This window comes from Populus trichocarpa, chromosome 14, assembly GCF_000002775.5.
Source record: "Populus trichocarpa isolate Nisqually-1 chromosome 14, P.trichocarpa_v4.1, whole genome shotgun sequence".
Classification (NCBI taxonomy): domain Eukaryota; kingdom Viridiplantae; phylum Streptophyta; class Magnoliopsida; order Malpighiales; family Salicaceae; genus Populus; species Populus trichocarpa.
The window spans coordinates 4,702,933-4,727,818 of NC_037298.2; the positions used below are offsets into that span (position 1 = coordinate 4,702,933).

The 24,886-nt window shown below is 32.3% G+C and overlaps 1 protein-coding gene and 1 non-coding gene across 5 annotated transcripts; both read right to left on the reverse strand.

Annotated features, from left to right (window-relative positions):
* Window positions 1-6,476: 6,476 nt before the first annotated feature.
* Window positions 6,477-10,751, reverse strand: LOC7488923 (polygalacturonate 4-alpha-galacturonosyltransferase). Of its 2 annotated transcripts, none has more exons than XM_024585676.2 (11): window positions 10,608-10,751; window positions 10,298-10,473; window positions 10,030-10,070; window positions 9,862-9,921; window positions 9,602-9,736; window positions 9,404-9,467; window positions 9,275-9,318; window positions 8,776-9,110; window positions 8,289-8,646; window positions 7,480-8,067; window positions 6,477-7,134 (listed from the first exon to the last, which is right to left on the reverse strand). In XM_024585676.2, the coding sequence occupies exons 2-11, from the start codon at window positions 10,458-10,460 to the stop codon at window positions 6,859-6,861; spliced, it is 2,064 nt and encodes a 687-aa protein (XP_024441444.1). In that variant the 5' UTR covers window positions 10,461-10,473; window positions 10,608-10,751; the 3' UTR covers window positions 6,477-6,858. The 2 variants fall into 2 exon arrangements, with proteins under 2 accessions (XP_024441444.1, XP_024441443.1); XM_024585675.2 differs by having other exon boundaries at window positions 9,275-9,321.
* A 2,520-nt stretch (window positions 10,752-13,271) lies between these two features.
* Window positions 13,272-16,158, reverse strand: LOC7464882 (uncharacterized). Of its 3 annotated transcripts, none has more exons than XR_008057219.1 (6): window positions 15,963-16,158; window positions 15,788-15,821; window positions 15,594-15,704; window positions 14,184-14,274; window positions 13,625-13,696; window positions 13,272-13,545 (listed from the first exon to the last, which is right to left on the reverse strand). It is a non-coding gene; the product is annotated as an uncharacterized LOC7464882 (transcript). The 3 variants fall into 3 exon arrangements; XR_008057217.1 differs by having other exon boundaries at window positions 14,184-14,279; XR_008057218.1 differs by having other exon boundaries at window positions 13,625-13,723; window positions 14,184-14,279.
* Between the last annotated feature and the right edge of the window lie 8,728 nt (window positions 16,159-24,886).

Below are 24,886 nucleotides of genomic sequence, written 5' to 3' on the forward strand. Positions count from 1 at the left end.
CTTATGTGTTTGGACACCACCAAATTCCGGTTGCCTCGACTATCTTTCTACTTGGCACGTAACAATACTCATTAATTAGATTCCCAGACGAAAACTTGTCGCAGATGGTACAAAATCTGAAATAATGTATTAATTGATTACAAGATACATGGTGGAAAGCGTTCTAATTCGATGCCCTGAATCATAATCCCAGTAATGGAATTTGTAACCAACAAAAAACAATGCTTTAAATTCCTGTTTTTAAAACAGAATTCCTCTGAAAAATAAACGCAAGCGTTGAGGCTCCATCTGCATATTTTATCGGAATTAACTGTCCGGCTGCCGATGTTCTCATCAAAGTAACATCCCAGTGGCTAGAATCGGTTTTCCGACTCACAGGCTCAAATTCTAGCTACTCTCTATTAAGTAACTCATGAGACACATTGGATCTTCCATGGACCAATAGAAACTAGATACCAGTACTAGCAGGATAATATATATGTGAGTGTGTGGCAAAAATTACTTTCATTCTCTCATGATCATGAATATAAAACACGACCCAGATAAAGTCTGAACGAGCAAGCAAGCAGTCCGTGAATCTTAATTAGCTGACGAGTCTCTGTCAACTTAACTTAAAGTCTATAAACTTTTCTCTTTTCCTTTTTGCAGGACGTGCTATATGCAATGTCTTTTCTTCATGCTTACGACAAAAGAACCTAGCAAATCGTACGAAAATTCTCGTTACTCAAGTTTACTTTCATCCAATTATAATGGGTTTCAGTAGAAAAGGAAGAAAAGAAAGTCGGGTAAAGCTAGTTAGCACATGCAAGTTTGAGGGCTTCAAACATTAAAAAATTAATTGATAAAAACGTAGTAATAATAAAGTTCCACTTATATATGAAAGCTGTTCTTTTGGCTTATCCATCATCCTAGCAATTTTCCTTTATCTCATGATTGTTTAGAATAAGCATGACTTAACAGGGAGATCAGCTAAATTAACATGGTTTTGGTAAAGTAAGCAACTGGTGCGTGGAACCTAGCCAGCTATTCTTCACTCCATGGAAAACACACACAAAAACACTTAGCCAAATAATTAAGAGTTTCAAAGACAAAGTATGGCCTCTAATTTGCTCTTCATTTTCAACCTTAAAGATGCCAACTGTGAGTTGAAATATTTATTAATTATACGAGTCGAAACAAAACTAGTACTTCACTGACGCTTGCACTAACGCTAAAGTGGAGAAGAGCTGTATACCTAACATGTATATGTTAGGGTGTTAATTTCTATAGATAGTTGATCGAATTGCTCCCCCATGTGATTCAGCATGTTCAAGAGCTACCTTAGTTTTTACCATTCGGTAGGGTGTTACAAGTATTTTTTATAAGAAAAAAAGAAGATTTTTAAGTGAAAATGTATTAATTTAATGTTTTCAATATTGATTTTAATATTCTTGTATCAAAATTATTTGGAAAAACTTTGAGAATTATTATTTTTATGCTTTTACAATCCTAAGATATTTTTTTTAAAAAAAAATTCTAATATACTGAAATCGCATGACTAAACAAGGCTTAAATTTTGTCAGCTAGGGTTCTTAAATTTAAGTATCCACATGATCACCTCATGATATAAATAAGCTTATGGGGGTGCCTATCTTGCTTGACCTTGGTATAAAACAAATGCTATGTCGGGTGTCTTCACTACATGTCACTTTTTGAGGTCATAGGTCTTAATTGAACTACATGATAAATTATAAATTAGTCTTTCTAGTTTTGCAAAATAAATTATATAGTTTCTTTAGTTTTAAAAACTAATTAATTAGTTCATTGAACAGTTTTTATCATACTTAATTTAATATTATTTTGTTTCAAAAAATTTATTCTTTTCTCATCGACCTTTCCATACTACTTACTTGTTTTTCATCTTTTTATTTATTAAAATCAATTTAAAAAAATCATGAAATGGACGAAAGGGTCTAATTAATTAGTTTTTAAAATTAAAGAAATTATTTAATTTATTTTGCAAAACTAGAGGAAGTAATTTATTCTTAACCATACCATGGAACAGCTTATCTTCATTTTTTAAAAATTATATCCCATCTTTCTTCGAGATTTGAATTTAAAATATCTTAAATTTTATTACGATTAAGTTCAAATTTTATTACGATTAAAGTTTTTTTATGATTTATATGTAATTCTTTAAATTATGATTATTTTTTATGAATGGAATAAAATTTGGAGAGTTAGAAAACTTTTTCAACCCCCTTTATCTTTCTTTTTTTTTTCAGCCTTTTCTTCTTAGCTTTTCTTGTTTCTTTTTTTTAAATATTTTTTTCCAGCATTAGTTTTGATATTAGAGACAAAGTTTTTAATTGTTTTTACAATTAAACCATCGATGAGCTTGTTTAAATCCTTAAAATTCAAAACAAATCGTAAATCCTGGATTTGTGATAGCTTTAATCAACAGTGATATACTAAAAAAAACAAAAAAACAAAAAAAAGGAAGAAAGCAACGCACCAGTGGCCTAAAACGCGGAGCAATTGATATTCAGAGACCTTTTTATTTTCATGGCAGCCTTGGAAACACTTGACGCCGGGGCAAACCAGCACAGGAGAGCTGCAGCAAACTTGTATCTTTTATTTTTAGCGACTAAAAGCTTTATTGCTTAATTTCCCGTAATTAGTTAACAATTTGGATCATTTGAATTGATATTAAATTTTATAATTTTTTTTTATTTTTTTCTATGCAGTTATTTTAATCTCATGACCTGAGTCACAGGCTTGATGAATTAAACCGGGTTGACTCTATTTTTTTTAATTGATTTATTTTCAATTTCATCATTTAAATGTTAGATTGATTCGGAATTGAGTTTCATAATTTTTTTTAATTTTTTTTTGCTTATCATTGTTTTAGGATTCGGATTTGACAAGTTGACTTGGGTTTTTTTATTTTTTTTAATTGATTTTTTTTCAATTTCATTCCTCATCAATGAATTGATTAAGAATTGAGTTTCAATCAATTTTTATTTTTTTCCATGATATTAACATGATCTCGTGATCCAAATCACGAGATTCAAATAACTTAATTTATACATGTTAATTTGAGTTGATATGAATAAATTAAATATATTATCATTATTTTCTGTAATTTTAGTCAAAAGTAAAAAAGGCAAATCGAATATCAAATACACCGACCCCGGTACTGGCTTAGCTTAGTCTACACCAACCTCATCATAGACCATATTTGACTCGCTTGTTTTTGCCATGACCTAAAAAATCTCATGATTTACAGATCAATATATTCACCAAGTCCACAATCATCATGATCCAACGATCACCAAGCGATACGAGCAAGCTCAAGGATATTTTCCTAACATGCACACGTTAGCAACCAAAAGCCACTAGTTAGTTGTCGAACAGTTGTGATAAAACATCCAGCAAATTGCACAAATGCGCTTTAGGACCAACAAGATTGTGGAGAAGAATAATGGTGCTGTCCTCAAGTAGTAAAGCATCAGTAGCGAAAACAATAATCTATCAGATTATGAATCTACAAAAGATCTTCCAGGTCCAACAAACTTCCAGATCTTTTTATAAAGGATTGACCAGAAAGGATGCCTACAAAACAAATAAAGATGATGGTTTGTCAAGCAGATACTCGCTGATGAAAAGCTGGAGCACATGATTCTGCAAAACAAGGCCATATTGTATCAACAGGACCCTATATATGAACATGAACTGTCTACGATATGTTTTAGACAAGAAGCATTCTCAGGACAAACTCATTATATATTCACATAATTTTTATCCAAAAACATCAAACCCTTTTCCGTACGCACAGGTTGCTTAATTTTCTAATGGAGATTTAGTGGGGGATTTGAGTCATTATTGAGATAATGGGGAGCAGAAAAGATGCCCAGCTTTGATTGAATTTGGAATATAAGGGAGAAAAGGCAGGTTTAATGGAAGTGGACTAAAAAGGGTGTTTGCGAGATAAGGGAATTAGAATATGACAGTTAAACCAGTCTGAATTTGATGCGTTTAACCTAAATATATTTATTAACTAAGTAGTTTAACGATAGTGAAGACATTTATTTATTTTGGGCTTCAACTACAAGTTGATCTCTGATTCTTGAAACCTCTCCTTTTTTTCTGAAATCCTCTGGTACAACACCCGTACGTTCTCATGGGTTCTGTTTTCTGAACCATAAGGTCTGAAGATGACCATGGTTTTATTTTCTCTCTCTCTTCCACTACTTAAGTTACCATGACTTCTGGTAAAAAAGTAACTTCCTTTAATAATGCTCTACTCACTTTTCTGTCACCAAATCGCTCATATCTTTTAGTCGTGCTGCCACACAAAATTCCATGACTTTGACAAGCGATTAGATACTCACAACCTGGAAAAAAAAAATCATTTCATTTCGGGGAAGGAACAAAAAACTAGAATAGAACGAATACTAGACTTCCTGTTTTGCCTTTTTCGTTAGCGTCAGGATTTGTGAGTAGAGATTGGCTATTCAGCCTGACCCGTCTCAGAAAACCCAGCTTTTACATAAATGGTATTGCGGCCTCATCCAGTCGACTGTGCCTACCCTTAAACCCATGCTAGCCCGACTAATTAAGTATCACAATTTTTATTTTGTTTTGCTGTAAATTCTTCCTTTTAAAAGGTCCATTATTAAACATGATAATTTCTAATACATAATTATTCTAATAATGATATAAAAACTAGTATTTGTTTGATGCTATAACGAAAATCCCACCACATGAAAACCTTAACTGAAAGCCCTCGCAGTCCAGCACACCAAAAAAAAAAAAAAAGTTCCGACACAGGAACCAAGGTACACAATACACCATCGTATTCCAATATTGTCCAAAGAACATTCTTACAGCCAGCAAGTTGACTTGGGCCGGTTTAATCCGGATCCTAGACCTATCTCGAAAAAAAATCAAATAAGAAAATGATTAGTTTAAAAATTCAAGTCTACCTACAACTCGATCAACCCATCAGTAAAACTTGTTAATATTAATTTATCTCATTCCATTCAATCTCTTTGTTATCTTTCCTTCCTTACTTTTCAACCCTGAGTTTTCTTTTTCTTTAACCACCTCACTAATACATTTTTTTACTGCCTATCTCTCTAGCTCGTGGTTCTACAATGGATATCCAAGAACAACAAGAGCAAAGAAATGAGAGATTAAAAACGAAGAAGAAGAATAAGATGATGATAGATCGAGATGGCAGTCGCAACAAAGAAATGGAAGGCATTGATAGGATTGGTGAGTGTAACATTAGTGCGCTACCACTTTGCGTATAGGAATTCTAGCCTCTTATTTTTTATGTCCGATGTCCTCCTCGTCCTCCTCTGCTCCCTTACCAGTCTCGGCCTTCTCTTCCGCGAATCTGAACATCTCATTCATTTTTTCTTCTCTTCTCTATTCTTTTCCATTTCTAATTTTAGAGTTTTTCTTTTTTCTTCCTTTCTTTTGAATTATATTATGATGATGAAATTGTTTCTTCTTTTGGTGAACAATGCAGTGGTTAGTTTAGGAACGGTGATAGTGGAGAAGGAAGCAGGGACAATGAATGTTGTGGCAAGGCCTAGGAAATTGCGAGCATTAAAGAGGGGTTTTAGCATGTTTAGGGTTTGATTTCATTCCTCTTTATGATTATTATTTTTTTCATTTTTTTGTGTTTTTCCTTTTATCTAGGAAATTTTGAGCTTTAAAGAGCAGGGATTTTAGTCATTTTGGGCTAGGCCTAGGAAATTGCTGGCTTTGAGGGTTTTTTAAAAATAACTAGGTTTTTGACTCTCGGGTCTTCCCCAAATCAACCATCGGGTTAGGTTTTATAACCATACCAAGAGGAATGTGGAAAAGAGAGGACAAAACCAGACCCAGCCCACCACAACCACCCCATCTGTGGGAGGTTACGTAGTTTGGATTGTTGGACTGGCTCGCTGCATTATTGCATTAGATACAGTTTTCATTTCATTTTCTTTGTTCTCCGTCATTTCTGCTTCTCCTTCAAAGAACGGGGAAATATATCACATCCTCACTTTGAGAAGAAAGCAGAAGTAAAATATCATTAACAGTATCAACAAGTGTCATCATGCTAGCCTGAAATGCCCCATCTTGTGGCCTTCGTCACCGTGTAAGAGATAGTTCTCTTAATACTTACCATGTATGTACTGTGAATGTTCCTTAATACGCCTTCACATGATTGTCTTGTATCTCAATACCATGGTCAGGAAAACACCCACACGAGCTACGAGAACTTGAGCGTACAACTTGACATTGAGCTTTTTACAAAAAAAAAAAAAAAAAAAAAAAAAAACAAGAGGATTTTACAACACCTGAGTTTCAGTCATGCTCTTGTGCCAGAAAGAGATGTAGTCAAGTCTTTCTAGTCACTGACTAGAAAGAATGTCAAGAAGAAACTGTATCACTCCAAAGCAGTCAGCTTATATACGACCAATTAGCACTAAATTCAAAAGTTATTGCAAGGGAAAACCACCACATCAATTAGCCATTGTTAACAGAATACAGATGATTCACATTTATATGAAGGGTAACTATTCTTGTCTAAACTAAACTAAGCTGCGAAGAAACAGAGACAGAAAGATACAGGGAAGAACTGCCTTGTGGGGGTTTACTTTACAGGTCAATAGCACAGAGCTTTACCTAGTTCCATATGAGGGATGGTGGAAACAAATTTAATGAATTACAAGGAAACAATAACCAATCGGGATAGAAGGAAATGCAGCAAAGAAAATTCAACCACATTCCTTCTCTTGATCTAAATCAATGAACTATTCCTTCAACTCCAGAGAGAGAGAGAGAGAGAGATTGGCCGTACCTTAATAGCCTTTTAAAAGTTCACTCGCTTAGGTTGCAATTTCGAAGGTATGGATGATCATACTTGATGTACTTGGTCCAATATGGTCGATATTTAGTCATTGCTAACTCCAGCCATGGCTTCATGTTACCGTTATAGTGGACAACAGCTGCATTTTCAATTTCTGACCTATCAATGCTTGGATTATAACCCAATCCAAGCACATGCCATGATTTCTGAAGAGGATGTGTCAGATTATAAAATGTAATCAGCCCTGGAGGCAATGTCCCAAGCTTCCACAGTACCCTGTCTTCATTCTGAAATTCAACAAAATCAAAAAAGAAAAATCAGAATATTAAATCACACTGCACTCACATCTTGACTATCTAAAACAAAGGAAGTTAACCTTTTAGTCCATTCAAACAATAACAAAACAAACTGTACCTACATGCCACGCCTTCAATGCATAAAAGAGTACGATAAAAACATCTTTTTTGACCACTTCTAGTAGAAAAAATTAATTAGCACCTAATATGAAATGCTGGTTTGAAATAGATAAACTTCCTCCACAGCACCTAAATTTAAGAATTTATGTACAAAAAGGGCACGTGTAGGAAGAGCACAACAAAGCATGAAATATACCAGGGGTTTCAACAACGTACCATGTTTTGCCACTTGTGATATATTCCTGTAATATCCTTCTTTTTCCACACCTTAAGATCAAAAATATTCATCCCATATGCCCACCCACAAGAATTTGGATCAAAGTGTCTGGCAATATGGGGATTTGAAAAGTTAAGGTACTTATCAAACCGGTGAAAACTTTCACCACAGGTTTCCACTGCCCCATTCACTTTTCCATTTAGATCCACTGACCACAATTTAGTTAAATCTTTCTGCACAACAATGTCATCATCAAGAAACAGGATCTTATCCAACTTGGGATAGACCTGTGGGAGATAGAACCTCAAGTGGTTAAGCATTGAAAGATACTTAGGGTTTCGATACTTCAGATTTGAAGAGCCAGATGAGAGAGAAGTTGGATGATTTGCTTTGAAGTAATACTCTTTCATTGCAGCAGATTCAAGCTGGCGCAGAACTGGGCAGTAGGATGAATTGAGCCACTTGAATTCATCAACATTTTCAACATGGATAGTAGCTTTTCCAGGAGGGTTCAGTAGAAACCACATATTCATCGCTCCAAAGTTGAGTTTATCAGTAACAAGATGGAAGACATGTTTGGAAGAATCCTGCAATTGCAACCAAGAAGAATATTAGAGAAACAAGCAGCTTGCATCCAAGTCCCAGAAAATGAAAGGCATGTTTGCACTATAAAAATCCCTGGACAAAAATATAGTTTAGGAATAAATTCTTGAGAGGAAAAACAGCTTGAGGAATGATTTTGTAGTTTTTTTTTTTTAATTTGGGAAATTAACAGTATTGGTATCACAAAATAATAAGTCTGCAGCACCTTGGCATTCATGATGGTTGAGTTGACAACAACTGATGCAGCCAAGACATTGTCAGAGAAGAGGGCATAATGATAAAGATTTGGATTTTCCAAATCCTCACTTCTAGGAAACTTTCTCTTCTCAAGAGGAAGGAGGTAGTAGTCAATTGTTAGGCGCATAGACAAGCAATGGATTCCATTAGGAACTGTTTTGGCAGCCAGTTGACTCAGGAATGTGCTCTGTTTTTTTAAGCTCCTAACTTGTTCATCTGCTGTTTGAAGCATTGCTCTGAGCTTTCCAGTAACCAACTTGCAGTCATACAATTGCTCTCTTGCTTTTGACAGAACTTGGCCCATTGCTTTTAACTTTCCAGGTGCACTAAAAATAAATCAAGCATGCAACATAATATCCTTTTTAAGAGATTGCCATAATCATCAACATGAAAAGAAGAATAAGATATAGATTATAACACACAGTAAAGGACAGTGACAACCAACACTGCTCTACCTGGGATGTAGATCAGAATCAGCCGATGACTCTCCAAGGGCACGCTGACTCTCTTTGAGCCGAGTCTGAAGTTCCTGTAGCAAGTCACGCTTGTTTTTCATCTTTGCAATGCTCAAATACACCCTTGCCATTATCATCTGATCCCGCATTAAGCGTACTGTTGAATCAGAGTTCTCATTATCCATTTCTTTCCTCCATATACTGTATTTTCCCAAAACAGCACCATCAACTAATTTAGAGCGTTCAATGGCTGCATTTTCAAGTCTTGCAGTTGCTTCATCATCTTGCCGCAGTAACTCTGCAACACGTTTTTCACGTCTTTTCTCCCTCAATTGCTGCATAAACTCTCAAGGCAACAAAGTATACAACTCAGAAAGCTATTTACGCTAAACAATAATTTAATAACTCCAATGTTTCCCTAGTTCATAGCTATGGATCTTAAGGCAAGTGGGGAAAGGAGCCGTAGCAACCAGACAAAGCATTCAAGAAAGATAATTACCCTTCGAGCTAGTTTTGCAGGTGTGTCACCGGATCGAGCATTATCTTCTGCAGGAGACAAACAGAAGAAGATCGGATAAGCACCTGAGCAAGAACCTTATGAAAGTATCTGGTTCAAGAATTATATTACCAGAAATGTTGTCAACTTTTCCCTTAGATGCTTCCTGCTTGACAACCGTAGCTGTTTGGTTTGTCTTCGGAAAATTAATGAAAATCCAAGCTCAGAAAAAATCAGCAATCAAAAGTTGACATAAAACTCACAGAAAAATGGTGCACAGGACATAGTATTAAGAACAAGATTCAACCAAAGCATGACAGTCATCCTAACCTCAGAAGCAGCCTTATTGTCGACTGGAGTCTCTCCACCAATAACTTTCCACGAGGCAGACAACTTGTTTTTTCTAAAAGAATCAAGACTCAAAGGCCCCAAATCAGCTGTGCTGGATGCGATAACATCAATGACCTAAAACAAAGTTTATTCTAATTAGTACATCATGTGATCGAAAAGTAAACCGAAGACCTACCAATCACCACATACAAGAATTACAAACCACGAAATCTCCAAGTAAATCAGCAATTTGTACTTGCCTCTTTTGAGAAAAGAGGCTTCACATGTTGCAAGGCCAGCCGTTCTCTCCAATCCAATTGCTGCACCAACCAATCCAATATTTATTCGCTTTACCCAAACTTGGCTCAGACGCACAGATCATATCTAAAAATAACGAGTAAAAGATGACAAACGTTCGAAAAATATACCTGCTTACCAGAACCAACTGCATTATTATTATTATTTTGATCTGCATAGCAACATTAATCACTTAAAAGATGTAAATGCAAAACACCGAAGCCGAAGCTTAATTAAACACACTAGCTATTGACTAACTAACTCGACAATGCCACTAAATTAACTAAAAATAACATATTAATTGAAGCTTTTTTTAGCAACAAAACTATATAAAAAAAATAATGTTTCATAATAATTGAAAAAATAATAAAAAGGAAAATAAATATCTGTTAAGCTAACCAGCAGAGGAGCTTGTTATAATGAGTCGTCGACCGACAAAGAAAATCAACGGCGACAAAAAGCAGAAGAAAATCACGAGTATAATCGGCAATCTAGATCCACCACCACCACCACTTCGGTTCTTGTTCACGCCCGAACTTGATAATCCCCGCTTCAACGCCATTGCCTATCAAAACCTAAAAAGAAAAGAAAACAGAGAGAATGAAAGCGTGTTATTGAAGGGAAATGCAATGATTTGATATTATTATTATTATTAATGAAAATGTGAAGTCAGATTTTTTCGGTAAAGAAAATGAGAAATGTTCAGTACATGAAGAAGATACAGAGGACTTTCGCTTTCGATTTCGATTTCGATTTCTTAACCTGGAGGATGAGAGAGTGCAAGTAATTTCTTTCTTTTATTGTTTCTTCTAATTCTTTACAACGATCGAATTAACTGCGTGTCGGATTACGATGTCGTTTTCATAGACAGTCTGGACTCTGGACCTTGCTTTTAGTGATTGGTGAGAGTGGGACCCAATACCGGCGACAATAGTGGTGTTGTTTTTAATTGAATACTGTATACGTGGGTGTCTATGCGTGCGTAATGATTGATTTTTTTGATACCCTCTTAGCTGTTGCTGGGATTCTGAGGTTGTTTTTTTAAAAACAAAATTGAAAAAGTATTTAAATAATAAAATTTTATTATTTTTTTAAATTTATTTTTTATATTAATACATAAAAACACGATATAAACATATAAAAAAATAAGTTGAAACAAAAAATTCAAAACTTTTTAAAAAACATGGTTAAATTGTAAAAACAAAAAAAATTAAAAAAAATATTTGACACATTTTTTTCTTATGCTTTCGTGTTTTTTAAAAGTATTTTTGAATTAAAAAATTATTGAATTGAAATTTTTTTAATATTTTTAGATAATTTTAATATATTAATAAAAAAAATTATTTTAAAATATTTTCAAACTATAAATCATTTTAAAAAATACTTTACAGTTCACGCTATAATTTCAAACACTTCATCATTTATAATAGTCCTTTGTCAGTGTCAACAAGCCCTCCAATCCAATCCAGCACAGATTTCTAATGTTACGTATGTGCATGATGTAGAATGTTTTTTTAAATATTTTTAATTAAAATAATATTTTTTTATATTAATATATCAAAATTATTTAAAAACACTTAAAAATATTAATTTAATATTTTTAAATTAAAAATAATTTAAAAAACACTTTATAGAATAAAAAAAAAACACTCACTACATAAAATACTTTTTAATCGCAAGAAATCAAGGATATCTTGCAAACTTGCTTTTAGTAGCAAATAGAGGTGACAAAGACTCACGTCCTCTTTTAAATAACAAATCATCAAATTAATTTATATAGAAGGGCCAAAGAGTGACTGTGACAAGAAGAAGAATCGAAGTAAAAATTAAGGTCACGTTTGGTATTCATGTTTTTGTTACTATGTATATGCTCACCGTATTAAATTCTCGCTGTATTGTGATTTAAGTGAGTTTCCAAAAAACTATTTCAATTATAGGTGTTTTCAGAGCAATTTATACGTTAATTAAGATTAAATCCTTTTTTAATTAAAGAATATTGCCCTTAAAAGTTTGGATTTGAAAAATCAAGTGAAAGAAAAAGCAGCCTTAACTACTAAACCTACCCTTAATGTTTCATTAATTCAAATCACGGATAATAATACAGAACATATTGGATCAAAATCAAACATGAATCTTTGAGACAACTCTGTAGCTGCAATTTTTTTAAAAAAAAAAACTTTTTGACTTGAAACGATCTCCTTTTGAAAACTCGTAAAATATATTGAACTTCCAAATTATATAGGGTGACAACTGACAACGACTTCCATTGAATAGCGTGCACAAATAGCTACCTTTGTTGCTCTGTAAGTTTACATCGTCACGTGTCTATGAATAAAGATTGCGAAAAAACAAAGTAAAAATGTTTATCATAATTGTATTTTCAATAAATTATTTATTTAAAAACTCGTAATGAATATCATCTTCCAGTGCATTATATTATACTATATTTTAAAAGATATGGAAAAAATAGGATGTTTGTACTGTAGAGGATACTATAATATCATGAGAGCGTTGTATTTACTGTTTTTTAGTTAAAAAATACAACTGTTTTTTAGTTAAAAAATGTGTGGCCGTCAAATTCAATAACATTGAGTTTAGTATTGTTGTCAGATCCAAAACACTTAATATATTCTTTAAATTCTTCATATATTTTTTATTTAAAAAAAAAATTATTATTAACCCGCTGCAAAACATGGATCAATATGCTAGTTAATATTTACACTTAGTAACATTAACTTTTTACCATTAAATTAAAGGAAAATTTACATTTACTTTCCAAAATGTTTTTCACAAAAAAAAAAAATTAAAATAATATTTTTATTTTTTAATAATATAAAATTATATATAAAAAAATTATTTTAAATAAAAAATTATTTAAAAAAAAAACTCTATTTAAAATGCAATTACAAAGAGCACCTAAAAGTTCATCTATAACTGGACATCAACCATCAGCTTCCCAATTCTTGGACAAATTTTGAGCCAAGTGCATCCATGGTACTAATAATTATCGGCGTGTATTGAACAGTAAGCCCATTAGCAACACAACATTTTCAACCTCTAGCTGGAAATCTTGACTTCCTGGACAGCGTAGTCATTCAGAGATGGTAACCATTGAGCAGATCCAATCGTTCATCCCAAAAAAACAAATCCAGAAGTACTACAAGGCCTACAAACTTTCGTGGGCCGAAAAAGATGGCCAGGCATATATATATATAAAAAAAAAGGAATTAAAACCTCATTCCAGGTAGATTAACGAATCTCTAAACAAAGCTTAGATTACCTATCGAAATGCAGGAATGGAAGTTTCATGTGCTGGAAAATAACAGTAAGATAGCGTTTGGAAAACATTGCGGAATATGATGTAGATGTAACGTACAGCGCAAATCCCGTCACGTATTCTTCAAATTGCAATACGTACCAGCCTGTTCTACAACATGTTGAAACTCTACGCACATGATGATTTTTAGTCTGCTGTCTACCCATCCCTTTATAGTTTCTAATAATACAAAATAAGCAGATCTCAGGTCCAGCTGCTCATGCTATACATCTCAAGCCTACTGAATAGAACCTAACAATGTGCAGCCTAATTACCTAAATATGACATAGTAAAGCCTCTATAGAATTGCCACATCCAAGTAATCTCCGATCTGCGCAAGAGAAGTACAAGTTAGTGACATTCAGATATGATTATTGTACAGTTCATGAAAGAAAGCCATCTTGTTTTACCTGGAAGCCAAGCTGAGCCAATGCTTTGTTGTCATCTAACTTCCCATTTCTATGAGAATCGGTCTTGCCCACCTTCATTAAGCAATAGAGCATTCACAACTAGAAGAAAACAGAACTTCATGATAGGTCTCACTAGGTAGGAGGATGCATGCATTAATAACAAGCTGTGTGAATATTGAGATTATATTCACCCATCCAACAGATGCTTAGATGCGAGATTAAAGTGGCTATTTAACAAATAAATGTGACGTGAGGCCTCCACATATGATCTTTTTTGGTCGATGGGGGCAATGAAATGAAACGATGAAAAGAAATTATTTGTTCATTCTCTTAGTGACACCCATCAAGAAAAGAAGACAAACATGATTATAGTCAAGGAGCATTGAAATGAAGCATTGGTACAAGCAAATGGATTGATATGTCACCATAAGCTTTTAAGATGAAGGGGAGGTAGGAGGAGATGGCTTGTGCATGCAACATACATGAATTAGAAAAGATGAAAATTCCTCCTCACATGCATGCACATGTGCGCAAAGAGATTGAGGCAGGGAGAACTAACCTCTCTTACAACAAAACGATCATTTGTATCAGGAAATATGAAAGCAAAGGACAGTCTTGCATCTCTTCTCTTAGCTGCTGGTGTCACCACTCTGACCTGTGAAAGAGATCAGATAAAAATGGAGCCAAAACTACTAGAACTAAAACACTTAATGCCGAGAAGAGCAAGCATCACCACTAAAAATGAGAAATACGAGATTTGGCCAGAGCACGAACAGCGAAATCAAGGTAGCAAAAAAAATATTATTCAGACTGTTTTGGTGCACTCATCAATTCTCAAACACCAAATTCATAAATCAATACAAAGTCAAAAGAGCCATGACTCCTATTTCTAATCTCATTACATCTCCACAAAGTATAATATTGCAGAGAAACAGATTGTGCTCAGTGGATTGACAAAACCAAACACTCTCAAGAATGCAGGACCATAGAGGTTCTTTTACAACTTTAATTTCCAAACTGGTTATAAATAATTACTTCATGACACAACAATGTGATAGCCCAAGTACACAGGCACATCAGGTACTGCCCCGGAAAAAAAAAAAGTACTATATTACTTGAGCCCTTCCCCCTTCCAAGAAAAGGAAAGACAATTGCGTCAAACTCCCAATTGCGGAGTATCAATTATCAAAGCTAATAATCTTAAAATTGATCAAGTAATAGTACACCTTATATCTAAGAACTTGAGATAACTGAGCATGCAAATATAAGCACACATTATATATTTGCTACAATTCTGATACTCTTATTGTTGGGGAATTTCCGGCACCCCCATGCGCGGACCGGGGGTGTTTTGATATTTGCTCATAGGAGGGTAAAGCACACTGACATAATATTTTACGTGGTTCGGCAAAACCGCCTACATCCACGGGAGAGAGTCCATATTATTTAGAGATAGAGAAAGGATACAATAAATACATGGAGGAGGATCACTCAACTCCCAGCTCACACACCCTGCTGCATATGGCAGCAGGGCTGCTGCCCATGGCAGCAGCTCCTCTTTCTCTTCTTCTCTTCACGTTCTCACACACTCTCTGCACTCCCTACAATTCTCTCAATCTTGCTCTCAAATATAAGCCTCCTTTATATGCATTTCTTAGCAGCCTTCTCCAGCACATCAAGGGGACAATGGGTCCCGAAATCATGCCACTAATTGTGGCATTAGTGATGCTTCCACTAAGCCACAATTAGTGGTGGGGTATTGCCACTAAATGGCAATATCCCAACAATTATCTCCTTGTCCACTTTTCCCATCCCATTCTGATGGGAAACCCCAACGCAAAAACATTGGATGCTTCGCAACCTTGGGAGCGCATCTGCTCCTAAGTATAAGGCCACAAATTTCACCAATGACATGCCAATTCCCATTCAACATTCATAAGCAAAGCAATGCAACGTCTTCTCAACTTACAAGATCAGTTAACTCGTGAAGAGTAGCATCCTTCCATGTATAAATCTGAACCTCGTCTTTCGGCTCCTTGCCTCTCACAGCAAAATCCTCCTTGCTATGATGTTCTCCAACCTGCCAGGAAATTCAGTAATTCACAAATTATAGTTCAATTTTATGTATAGATTCTTATAATTTGCTCCACAAATTAAGCATACCTTGGTAGAAAAACCGAAGCAATAAAGTACATGTCTGCATATTTAACAAAAAAAAACATATTAATCACTTCATTATCAAAATAAAACACAGATTAAGTATATAAAAAAAAAACTTCGAAAGGTGTAGTAATTTGAGACCCTAGAAAAAGCAAGAAAGGGAGAAAGGAACGTGTACCTTCTCACGATCAATAGGCGGAGGAGGAAAACCTCTAGCAGGAGGAGCTAATGGTCTGCTCCTTGTCTCCTCCGCATTTCTGCCATTCCCGCCATCGATCGATTTTTTTCTCTCTCTCTTGAAAGTTGAACGGGCACTTCAAGAGAAGAGTTGAGAAGTAACTGATGGCAATTTTGGGCTTTGGGTCTAGGCTGGAAAAGTCTCCGGTTGAGCTAAACTGATTTAGATTGGAACTCATACTTTGTATACTTTGTTTTTTTAAAAAACAAATAATATTTTGCTTGTGTTTGATTAATATTTTAAAATAAAATAAATAAATAAAAATATATTTAATTGAAGATATCTTAAAATAATTTATTTTTTTTTATTTTAGGAATATAAAATGCAACGGAACATGTTTTTATTTTTTTTTAATTTCAAGACATTAATTAAATACTATTTTAAAATTTAAATAATTTTCTAAAAAAACACTAAAATCAATGGAATTAGAGTTTATTAGTTGACTTTTTATTTTGAGCATAAGTAAGACCAACTCCTGCTATCACAATATGTAAAAGAATAAATTACTTATTACAAAAATAAAATCCAATACTTAAAATAAAAATCTAAGATTGAATGAAAACAACGTAATAAACATCTAAGATATTGAATCACAAAAAATAAAAAAAATCTCGCAGAACCAAGCAAGACATACCAATAAATAAAGTAGCAGGAACTATCAATCAAAGATCAACCTGCTAACAAAAGTTAGGAACCTGAAATAATATAAAAACAAAGGGGTGAATTCCATCAATTTAGTGAGAGAATATTATTTAATATATATTTTAGCTATTTATAGGTATAAGGAATAAAACATAACTACACGCGCGTGTGTACATTAAGTATAATAGTATATGGTAATGCAATACATGTCAAAGATCAAACAAATTATGACTTTTACACCTGCCATCATTACTAGAAAAAAATGAAAAATAACAATAGAAACACTAATGGATAATATTTCGTCGCTACTTTTCAATTGAAATAGTGATGGAGAATTTTCATTGGAAATTTTTTACGAAATATATTTCGTTGGTAATTTTCAACAGAATTATTGACGAACTAAAAAAAAACTTTTTTGGCAATTCCGTGGGAAAGTTGACACTCATTATTTACAAACGAAACTAGTTGTTGAAAAATATAAATAAGTTATAACCAATAGTTCCTTCCCCCTATTCTTCTTCTTCTTCTTTTACTGTCGCTACCGCCGCTTCCTCCTGCCAAAAAATGTTTTAGCTTTTCTTACAAATATAGCCACCCCAACCCGTTGATGTTGATTTACATCTATAAGTAATGTCGGCATCCATTGTTGATTTTTTTTGTGAAGCTTCAATACACAAAGTAAGCAAGCCCTCTTATTTTTTTTAACCCATTTGTGTTTTCGGTCAATTTGCTTGAGAGAGAAGAGAGATAGTTGTCATAAAATGATGAGAGAAAGAGAAAGTTGTTGGTTTGTCATATTCCAGTCACAAAAAGGGTTGGTTTTTTTTTTTTGTATCAATAAGTTTCGTTTGACGAGATGAGCTATATTGAGGTATTTTTTCCCTTCATGTTGCTAGAAAAAATAGATTAGGGATGGAGAGATGATATTTTCTATCATTTTAATTATTTATTTTCAAACAGAATCTAAGATGTTTTAAGTTGGTTTATTGGTTTATTAACATCATAATAATGTTTATTGGGTGTTTTAAGATGAAAATAGATTGAAAACTACATTTTTTTAGGGTAAAAAATTACCAACTCATTTTTCCAACCACTTGCCTTGTGGTTAAAAACTAGGCAAGTAGGCAGACACGTCGTCATCCTTTTTTTTTTTTTAAAAAAAAGAGTATACGACATGTTATCTATTTTTATTGCAAAAAAAAAAAAAAAACCAGGCATGTAGGCCTAGCTTTGCAGGCCTATGTGCATGGCCTTTTCTTTTAATGGGCCAAGTTTTTTAGGCCACCTAGGTCCAAATATTGACCCCATTTTAGGTTTAATTTAATATTTATATTAAAATTAAAATTAATTAAAATAGATTAATTAAATGTATGTATGGGATTCCCAACCTATTATGTATTTGATTTTAATTAAGATTAATTAAAATAAATAAATATAACAAATTTTAGTGAATTTTTAATAAGATATTTTTAAATTTTTACTTGGTTTACTAATAAGATTGTAACATTTTTCCTGATGTTAATAGGCTCTTTTTTTTTTATGCAACCCAACATAATATTTTTATTTTATTTTATTCATTTGCTTTATTGTGTATCAATTTTTATTATTGTTTGATTAAGTAAAAAATAAAAAAAAATTAAATACAATCAGGTACATGACATTAATTTTTTGATTTACATCATCAAAAAAAATAGAAGATGAAAAAAAAACTTCAGGGTTTACATGGTCGTTAACTTCAGGGCCCGTGAAATTAATCGAGGTAAGCGTAAACTAGTCTGAACACTCACGTTAATAAAAAAAAAATATAATATCTACAATAAAAAAAAAAATAGAAGATGAAAAAAAAACACTCTGAAGTAAATCAATACCCCCACTCCGCATGAGCTACAGTGCTATGAAAGTGAGAGGATGCGTGCCATACAAAGTTTCCCTAACCTCTCAACAATCATACTATAGTTTTTTCTTTTCTACGGCTTTATGATTTGATGTAATTATGAGATGTAAATATTAAAAGAAATAAAATATGGAAATTATTGTAACTGAGTTCTTAGAAAATGAATAATCAATGTTTAATAAATATATACCTGCTGGGTTTTTTACACCTAATTTCTACAACCACGCATCTAATCAGTATACTCTTTGTTCGCTCTTAGCTGCAAGGAGAAACAGAGGCTGCGTGCTTAATTAGTTCTTACACAGTCAAAAGCTCATCTGGGCCAAGATAGTGAAGGGTCCCCCGACAGAGCCATCAAGACTTTCCCTAAATGGAAAGCCCTAACCACCACCACCACCGAACCCTAATGGTGCTGCGTCATTGATGGGCCCCCCAAGAAAATAACGTGCGTGGCTTTATAAATGATATGATACTACTACAAGTCGGTGCAGCTGCCTTTATTCCTTTTAATCTCTCGAACCTATTTTGCATCTGTTTGTGGTTATTTTTCTTTTTGGGATGTTTGTTTATGGGTTCTCAAAGGAAGGGAAAGCAATTCACATGGTCATGCCAATTCTGCTAATTGTTAGCAAGTTTGTCCAACCCTGTGACACCCTTTACAGAAATTTGCAAAATAGAGGAAATTAAGTGGTTTAGACAAGAGTATATACTGAGCAATTGAAGAGTAATCCCACCCAGCAACTACTAGTATGACGATTCTAAATAATAATAATAATAATAATAATAAATGATTTTACTTGTTGGATAAAATCTAATCCTTATAAAAATTGTATTTTGAAAAAGGAGGGGGAAATGCTTTTTTAGCATTGTTTTAGAAAATTTATGTGCAATTTTTTTGGAATATACAATGAATTTGTAAAATTCCTTAAGAATTTTGCTAATATTTCAACAACCTTAAATATTTTAATTTCTGAAAATTAACGGTTAACATTCTGGTATAAATGCTGGATTTATCAGTAGGCTGGTATTTAAGTATAAGAGATGACTAGAAAATTTTTAGAATTATTTTGGATATTTATCAATTTTAATTGAGAGTGTTTTTCACCATAATATACGGATTGTGGAAAACACTTTCGCATTCCAGGATAAGTAAATCCTGTCAGGGCATCTACATGAATTTTTCCTATAAAAATTTACCTAGGTATACGAGTTCATAATAAATTTAAAATACTAGATTTATTCATGAGTGTAAATCTTCGTTTTGAGTCATAGACGAACCACCAGTTAGTAACTCATCAACATCTTTAAATCATATTCATACCAGACAATGCAATTTACCTCAAGTAGTGTGTACTAGGAGTACTTATATTTTTCCTAGTTACAACCAATTTTTTACTCTAAAATTTCAAATAAAATGAATCTATTTGAATTTTTAGTGACACTAAATTAAATAATTAGATGATAATTTCTTGATCTCGATGCTTGCACGGGTGACATCTAGTATGAGGGGGGACATCTAGTATGAGGGCGGGCTGCAGAAACTAAAATATGATAAATTGGAAGAGTTTTAATCTGCTTACTTAATTCTAAAAGTAATTTATTTTATGTTTTCAATGATTGGATTGTCTAAGTTTTCCAATTTATCATATTGGAAAAGTTTTAATCGGATTGATATTTATCATATTGGAATATTTTTTTAATATATTACTCCGATATATATTTAATTTAGTGACACTAAATTAAATAATTGGATTGATACTCCGATAAATTGGAAGAGTTTTAATCGGATTGTTTTCAATTTATTTTAGAATCAAGATACTTTATGCATTTAAAGACTGGTAATGATATATAACATAATATTGCGGGCTCTTAATTACCACTGCAAATTAAATTAGAACTCACAAAGGATTAAGATTGTTTAAGGGGTGTCTGTTTGCGGTTAAGAAAAAAAATAGCTGTGAATAACAGAGGGTTAGAAAATTGGCTATTTCAGTTTGAGGGAGAGTGGGAATTGTCAGGGAACCGAATACTGAGGCATGAAAAAGACCACACCTTCGAATATGATGACAAAATGAATTGTCAGGCCACATACTTGATTTACAAGAAAACTTATATGATTTAAAAAATATAAGCTAAATTATTAATTTCATACTCGTACAAAAAAAATAAATTATTAATTTCATACTCGTACAAAAAAAAAAAAACTTATTAGTGACTCATTGTTGCTTCACTATGGACACTATTCCACCGCTATGGATATCGTCCCAGCATTAGAAAGAGTTTACTGAGACGATTCTAACATCTTTGTGAAAGGTTGCACGACGACACTAAAAAAAGTTGCCTGCATTGTTAGAGTAACAACCCAAAAAACAAACTAAACAAAATTAAACTAAACAAAATATCCAGAAGTAAGTATCTCATTCTTATATTTAATCAATAAATTTAATTTAATTCAAAGATAAAATTTTTTTAAAAAAGCTAAATTTAACAAAAAATGATAAATAAAAATACATGAGATAATCCAAGTTATTTTTAAAATTAGTGAAAATTTTTATAGAAAGCAAATAAAAAAAATAACGAAGTCAAATATCCAATTAAATAAATGTTGAATGATGAAACTAAAAAAACACAAGCTTAAAAAAAGAAGGAAAATAAATCAAGCAAGTCCAAACGAATCTTCTAAACCTGTGTTAATCTTCCAAACTTGTAACCTGTGAAATTCTAAATCCAGACTTAATTAAAAAGCTCAATTCTCAAGATATTTCATATTAAAGGATGAAACCGAAAAACATATTGATTTAAAAAAATTTCCAAGATAAAAAAATAGAAATAAAAAAAATTAAGATCAAATCTGATAGGAAAAAAAACTTAATGAGGAAAAAATTGAAAAAAAAATCTCAATTTAAAAATTTATCTCAAGTAAAACAAATAGCAAATAAAAGAATGGAGATCAAATTTGAAAAATAAAAAAAATAAAGGGGGATGAAATTGAAAACAAATTTTAATTTTATAAATTATTCCAAATAAAATAAATAGCAATCAAAAGAATATGAACCAAAATTAAATGAAAAACAAATCAAATGGTTGCGTTGAAAATTTGGAGAGTCAGGTATGAAAATCAAGGATAAGAGAGAAAATAAAAAAAATATTGTCGGCGCCAAACCAGATGTCCATTGACCACTCACGCCACTTAAACATGGAAGGGCAACCAGGACAATTTCAATGTCATTACCTACGCGTTGATGCATGCAAACTATTTTTTTTTAATAATTTTTTTTTTATATTTATTCAATTATCAAGTCATCCCTAAGTGAACTTGATTATAATAAATAAAACACAATGAAAATACAAAAAAGCCCATGTATACCAAGTAAATAAATTTTGCTTTTAAGTGTAGTGCGAAAATAAGTGGGAAAGACTTATTTATTCCTAATCAATCTAATAATGACTAATGAATCATGTGAAAAATATCATTTTGCCCTCAATAGCAAATCTAATTTTTTTATTTTGAATTTTTTATGGGAATGAAAAAATAGTAATTTAATTGTAGTAATCCATAGTAATATATCTGTGTTTTATTAGTATCCTTAGTTTTTTTTTTTTAATATCATATTCAATGCACAAGACAATTAATTTTCAAAACAAAAACTAATAGAAAAAAATATATATAAAAAATTACAAATTACAAATTACAAATTACAAATGGATATTGATTTTCTTAAGCAAGAATATGATTGAAAAAAATGCTTAATATATTATCTCTTAAAATAAATTCCAATACCGCACACAAGCATAAATAGAAATATCAAACAATCAAATATATCTAAACTTCGACTTGAATCAAAATCTGACTTAAAAGAAACCCTAGTTATTGGATTGTCCGGTCATCAAATATACCCAAACACCTATAAACATAGTTTTTAGACTTGATTCAAGATCTGACTCAATAAAAAATCCAAGTTATTATATTGCTTGATATTGATCAATCTATGAGTTGTAGGATTAATTCAAAATTATGTCGCAGAGGATTGAGTTTTATGATCACTCTGACCAGGGGGTATGGTTTAATAAGCATGATTGTGAGGGGCAAGAGTAAATCAAAGAAAGAAAAAGAGGGCATGGCAGGGGGACCAATGACCTAACACTTGAGAGGGCTAAGGACATATGCCCGATGGATCAATTTAATCCAATAAATAAAAAATGGCAGACACTGCACTCCATGATGCCTAACCTATCCTTTCTCTGTTCTATCACCCTCTCTAGTCTTTCCTTTTCAATGTGTCTGGACCGTACAAATTAATAAAGTTCACATCACTCAAAGTTGCGTATATTAAAGGATGTGAAAATACATTATAATATATATGTTATATCATACAATAATTGTATATACTATATCATATAAATTCTATTACAATAGTATGATATCATAAAAATATATTCGAAACACGAAAATATATTCGAGAGTCCAATTTTAAATATGTAATTCTACTCTTTTAAGAAAGTTAATATATAACTAAAAAATGTTACTATTTTCTACAACATAGCTAAAGATAAAATGATTTTCATCTTATTTTTTATATATGATACAATAAAAAATAATTTATTTTTAAAAACAATCACTTCTCCGCAAATAAATGGGATCCACAAAGATTATATATCTGTTTGTGTTCTTAACGGTGCAGTCGCTGGGGGGCTAGCTAGCTAATCTTTGTGGAAGATGCTGTCAAAGAACCATCTCAACCCAATAGCTTAAGCTGTTAGGTGAGGTTCCAGGATATGATTTATATTATTCTCTAACACACCCCCTCAAGTGAAAGCCTTTTGGACTTGAAACTTGCACAAGCTCACATTACCTTGTGCTTAATTTTTATTAAATAAATGAGGATGGTGAGATTCGAACTCGTGACCGCTTGGTCATCAAGGCTCTGATACCATGTCAAAGAACCATCTCAACCCAATAGCTTAAGCTGTTAGGTGAGGTTCTAGGATATGATTTATATTATTCTCTAACAGATGCCTCTTCCAAGTCTTGTAAATATTTTCTGCACGTCCAAGCTCTTCGCTTGGTGTTTAATGAATCTAATTCCTTGGCTTGTAAAAGAAATAAAACGCAAACTCAACTCTAACGAGAATTTGCATGTGATCTAAGTTCCTGGAAGACCAACTTCTGTGATATGTTATCATTAGAGTCTAGTTAATGACTTAATTAGTAGTAATAATTAGTGCTAGCTACAGAAAAAATGGGGAACTAGTTTCTTTCTTTCTTTCTTTCTTTCACAAAATTAAAATCTTAAGTTGGTCAAGAACCATTGATCTATATATCCAAGAAATTGACAATACAAGTAATAATGGGACAAACAAGTAAAATATCGGATGTCTCGTTTCAAACCACAGCCAGCAGCTCCACCCCAGCTTTGAAATTGCTCATGGAAGGAAGCAAATTAATGAAGTAATTAACCACTAATTGGATGATGTGTGATTCGGGTCATTTATGTGTATTTGAGAGTGTGGTTGCGGTTGCTTTTTATTCAAAAATGTATTAAAATAATTTTTTATTTTATTTTTTAACAATTATTTTTAATATCAGCACATCAAAATGATTTGAAAACATAAAAAAAATATTAATTTGAAGTAAAGAAAAAAACAAAAAAAATTTAAATTGTTTAAAAAATAATTTTAAAACACAAAAATAAATAAAATCTTAAAGACCGAAAAAGAAGGCAGGTGAACTATCATTTAATTGTATTTCCTTTTCATCAATCGTAATTATAGTTGGTTTCTTCTTAATGCAATGTTTAGCTTGCTGGGACGAAAAAAGAAATTATGACTTTGTACTAATTTTAGTGTATCCAATGTGCAGAAGGAACACTTGATTTTTTGCGTTTTTAGTATACAATATGATTATGATTGACTAGAGTAGTGGTTCAGTGTCGTACCATGATTCTACGGGGTAAAAGTATATAAATGCAAATTTAACAAATGATTATATCGAAACTTTATGGTAATGTTTGATTTCGTGGCTTTAATTCTTGAGATAATAGTAAAGACAAATAGAATATATTTTCATGTAATTTCTATTTTAAAATATAAATTTATTTTAAAATTATCATATAAATCAATTTATTTTACATTTTTATTTTTATTTTTATTTTTTTCAAACAAACACATTTCTATTATTTATCTCTTAGGATGTTAACCAAATACAACCTGAAAAAAATAATTTTTCTTGACTCATTTTAAATATGGAGTTAATTACTCCCAATATATTGTTTTAATTTAAAATTTAAAAGAGGATTGTAAGGATTAAATTTTTAATGAACATATCAAT

What these genes read in the sequence shown, in the direction of transcription:
- LOC7488923 (XM_024585675.2), bottom strand. Translation starts at nt 10,460, where the DNA reads ATGGCGTTGAAGCGGGGATTATCAAGTTCGGGCGTGAACAAGAACCGA. An exon ending in CAGTTGGTTCTGGTAAGCAG is followed by an intron (nt 9,922 to 10,029) that starts GTATATTTTTCG and finishes TGGTTGGTGCAG; the next exon opens with CAATTGGATTGGAGAGAACG. An exon ending in GATTCTGATCTACATCCCAG is followed by an intron (nt 8,647 to 8,775) that starts GTAGAGCAGTGT and finishes ATTTATTTTTAG; the next exon opens with TGCACCTGGAAAGTTAAAAG.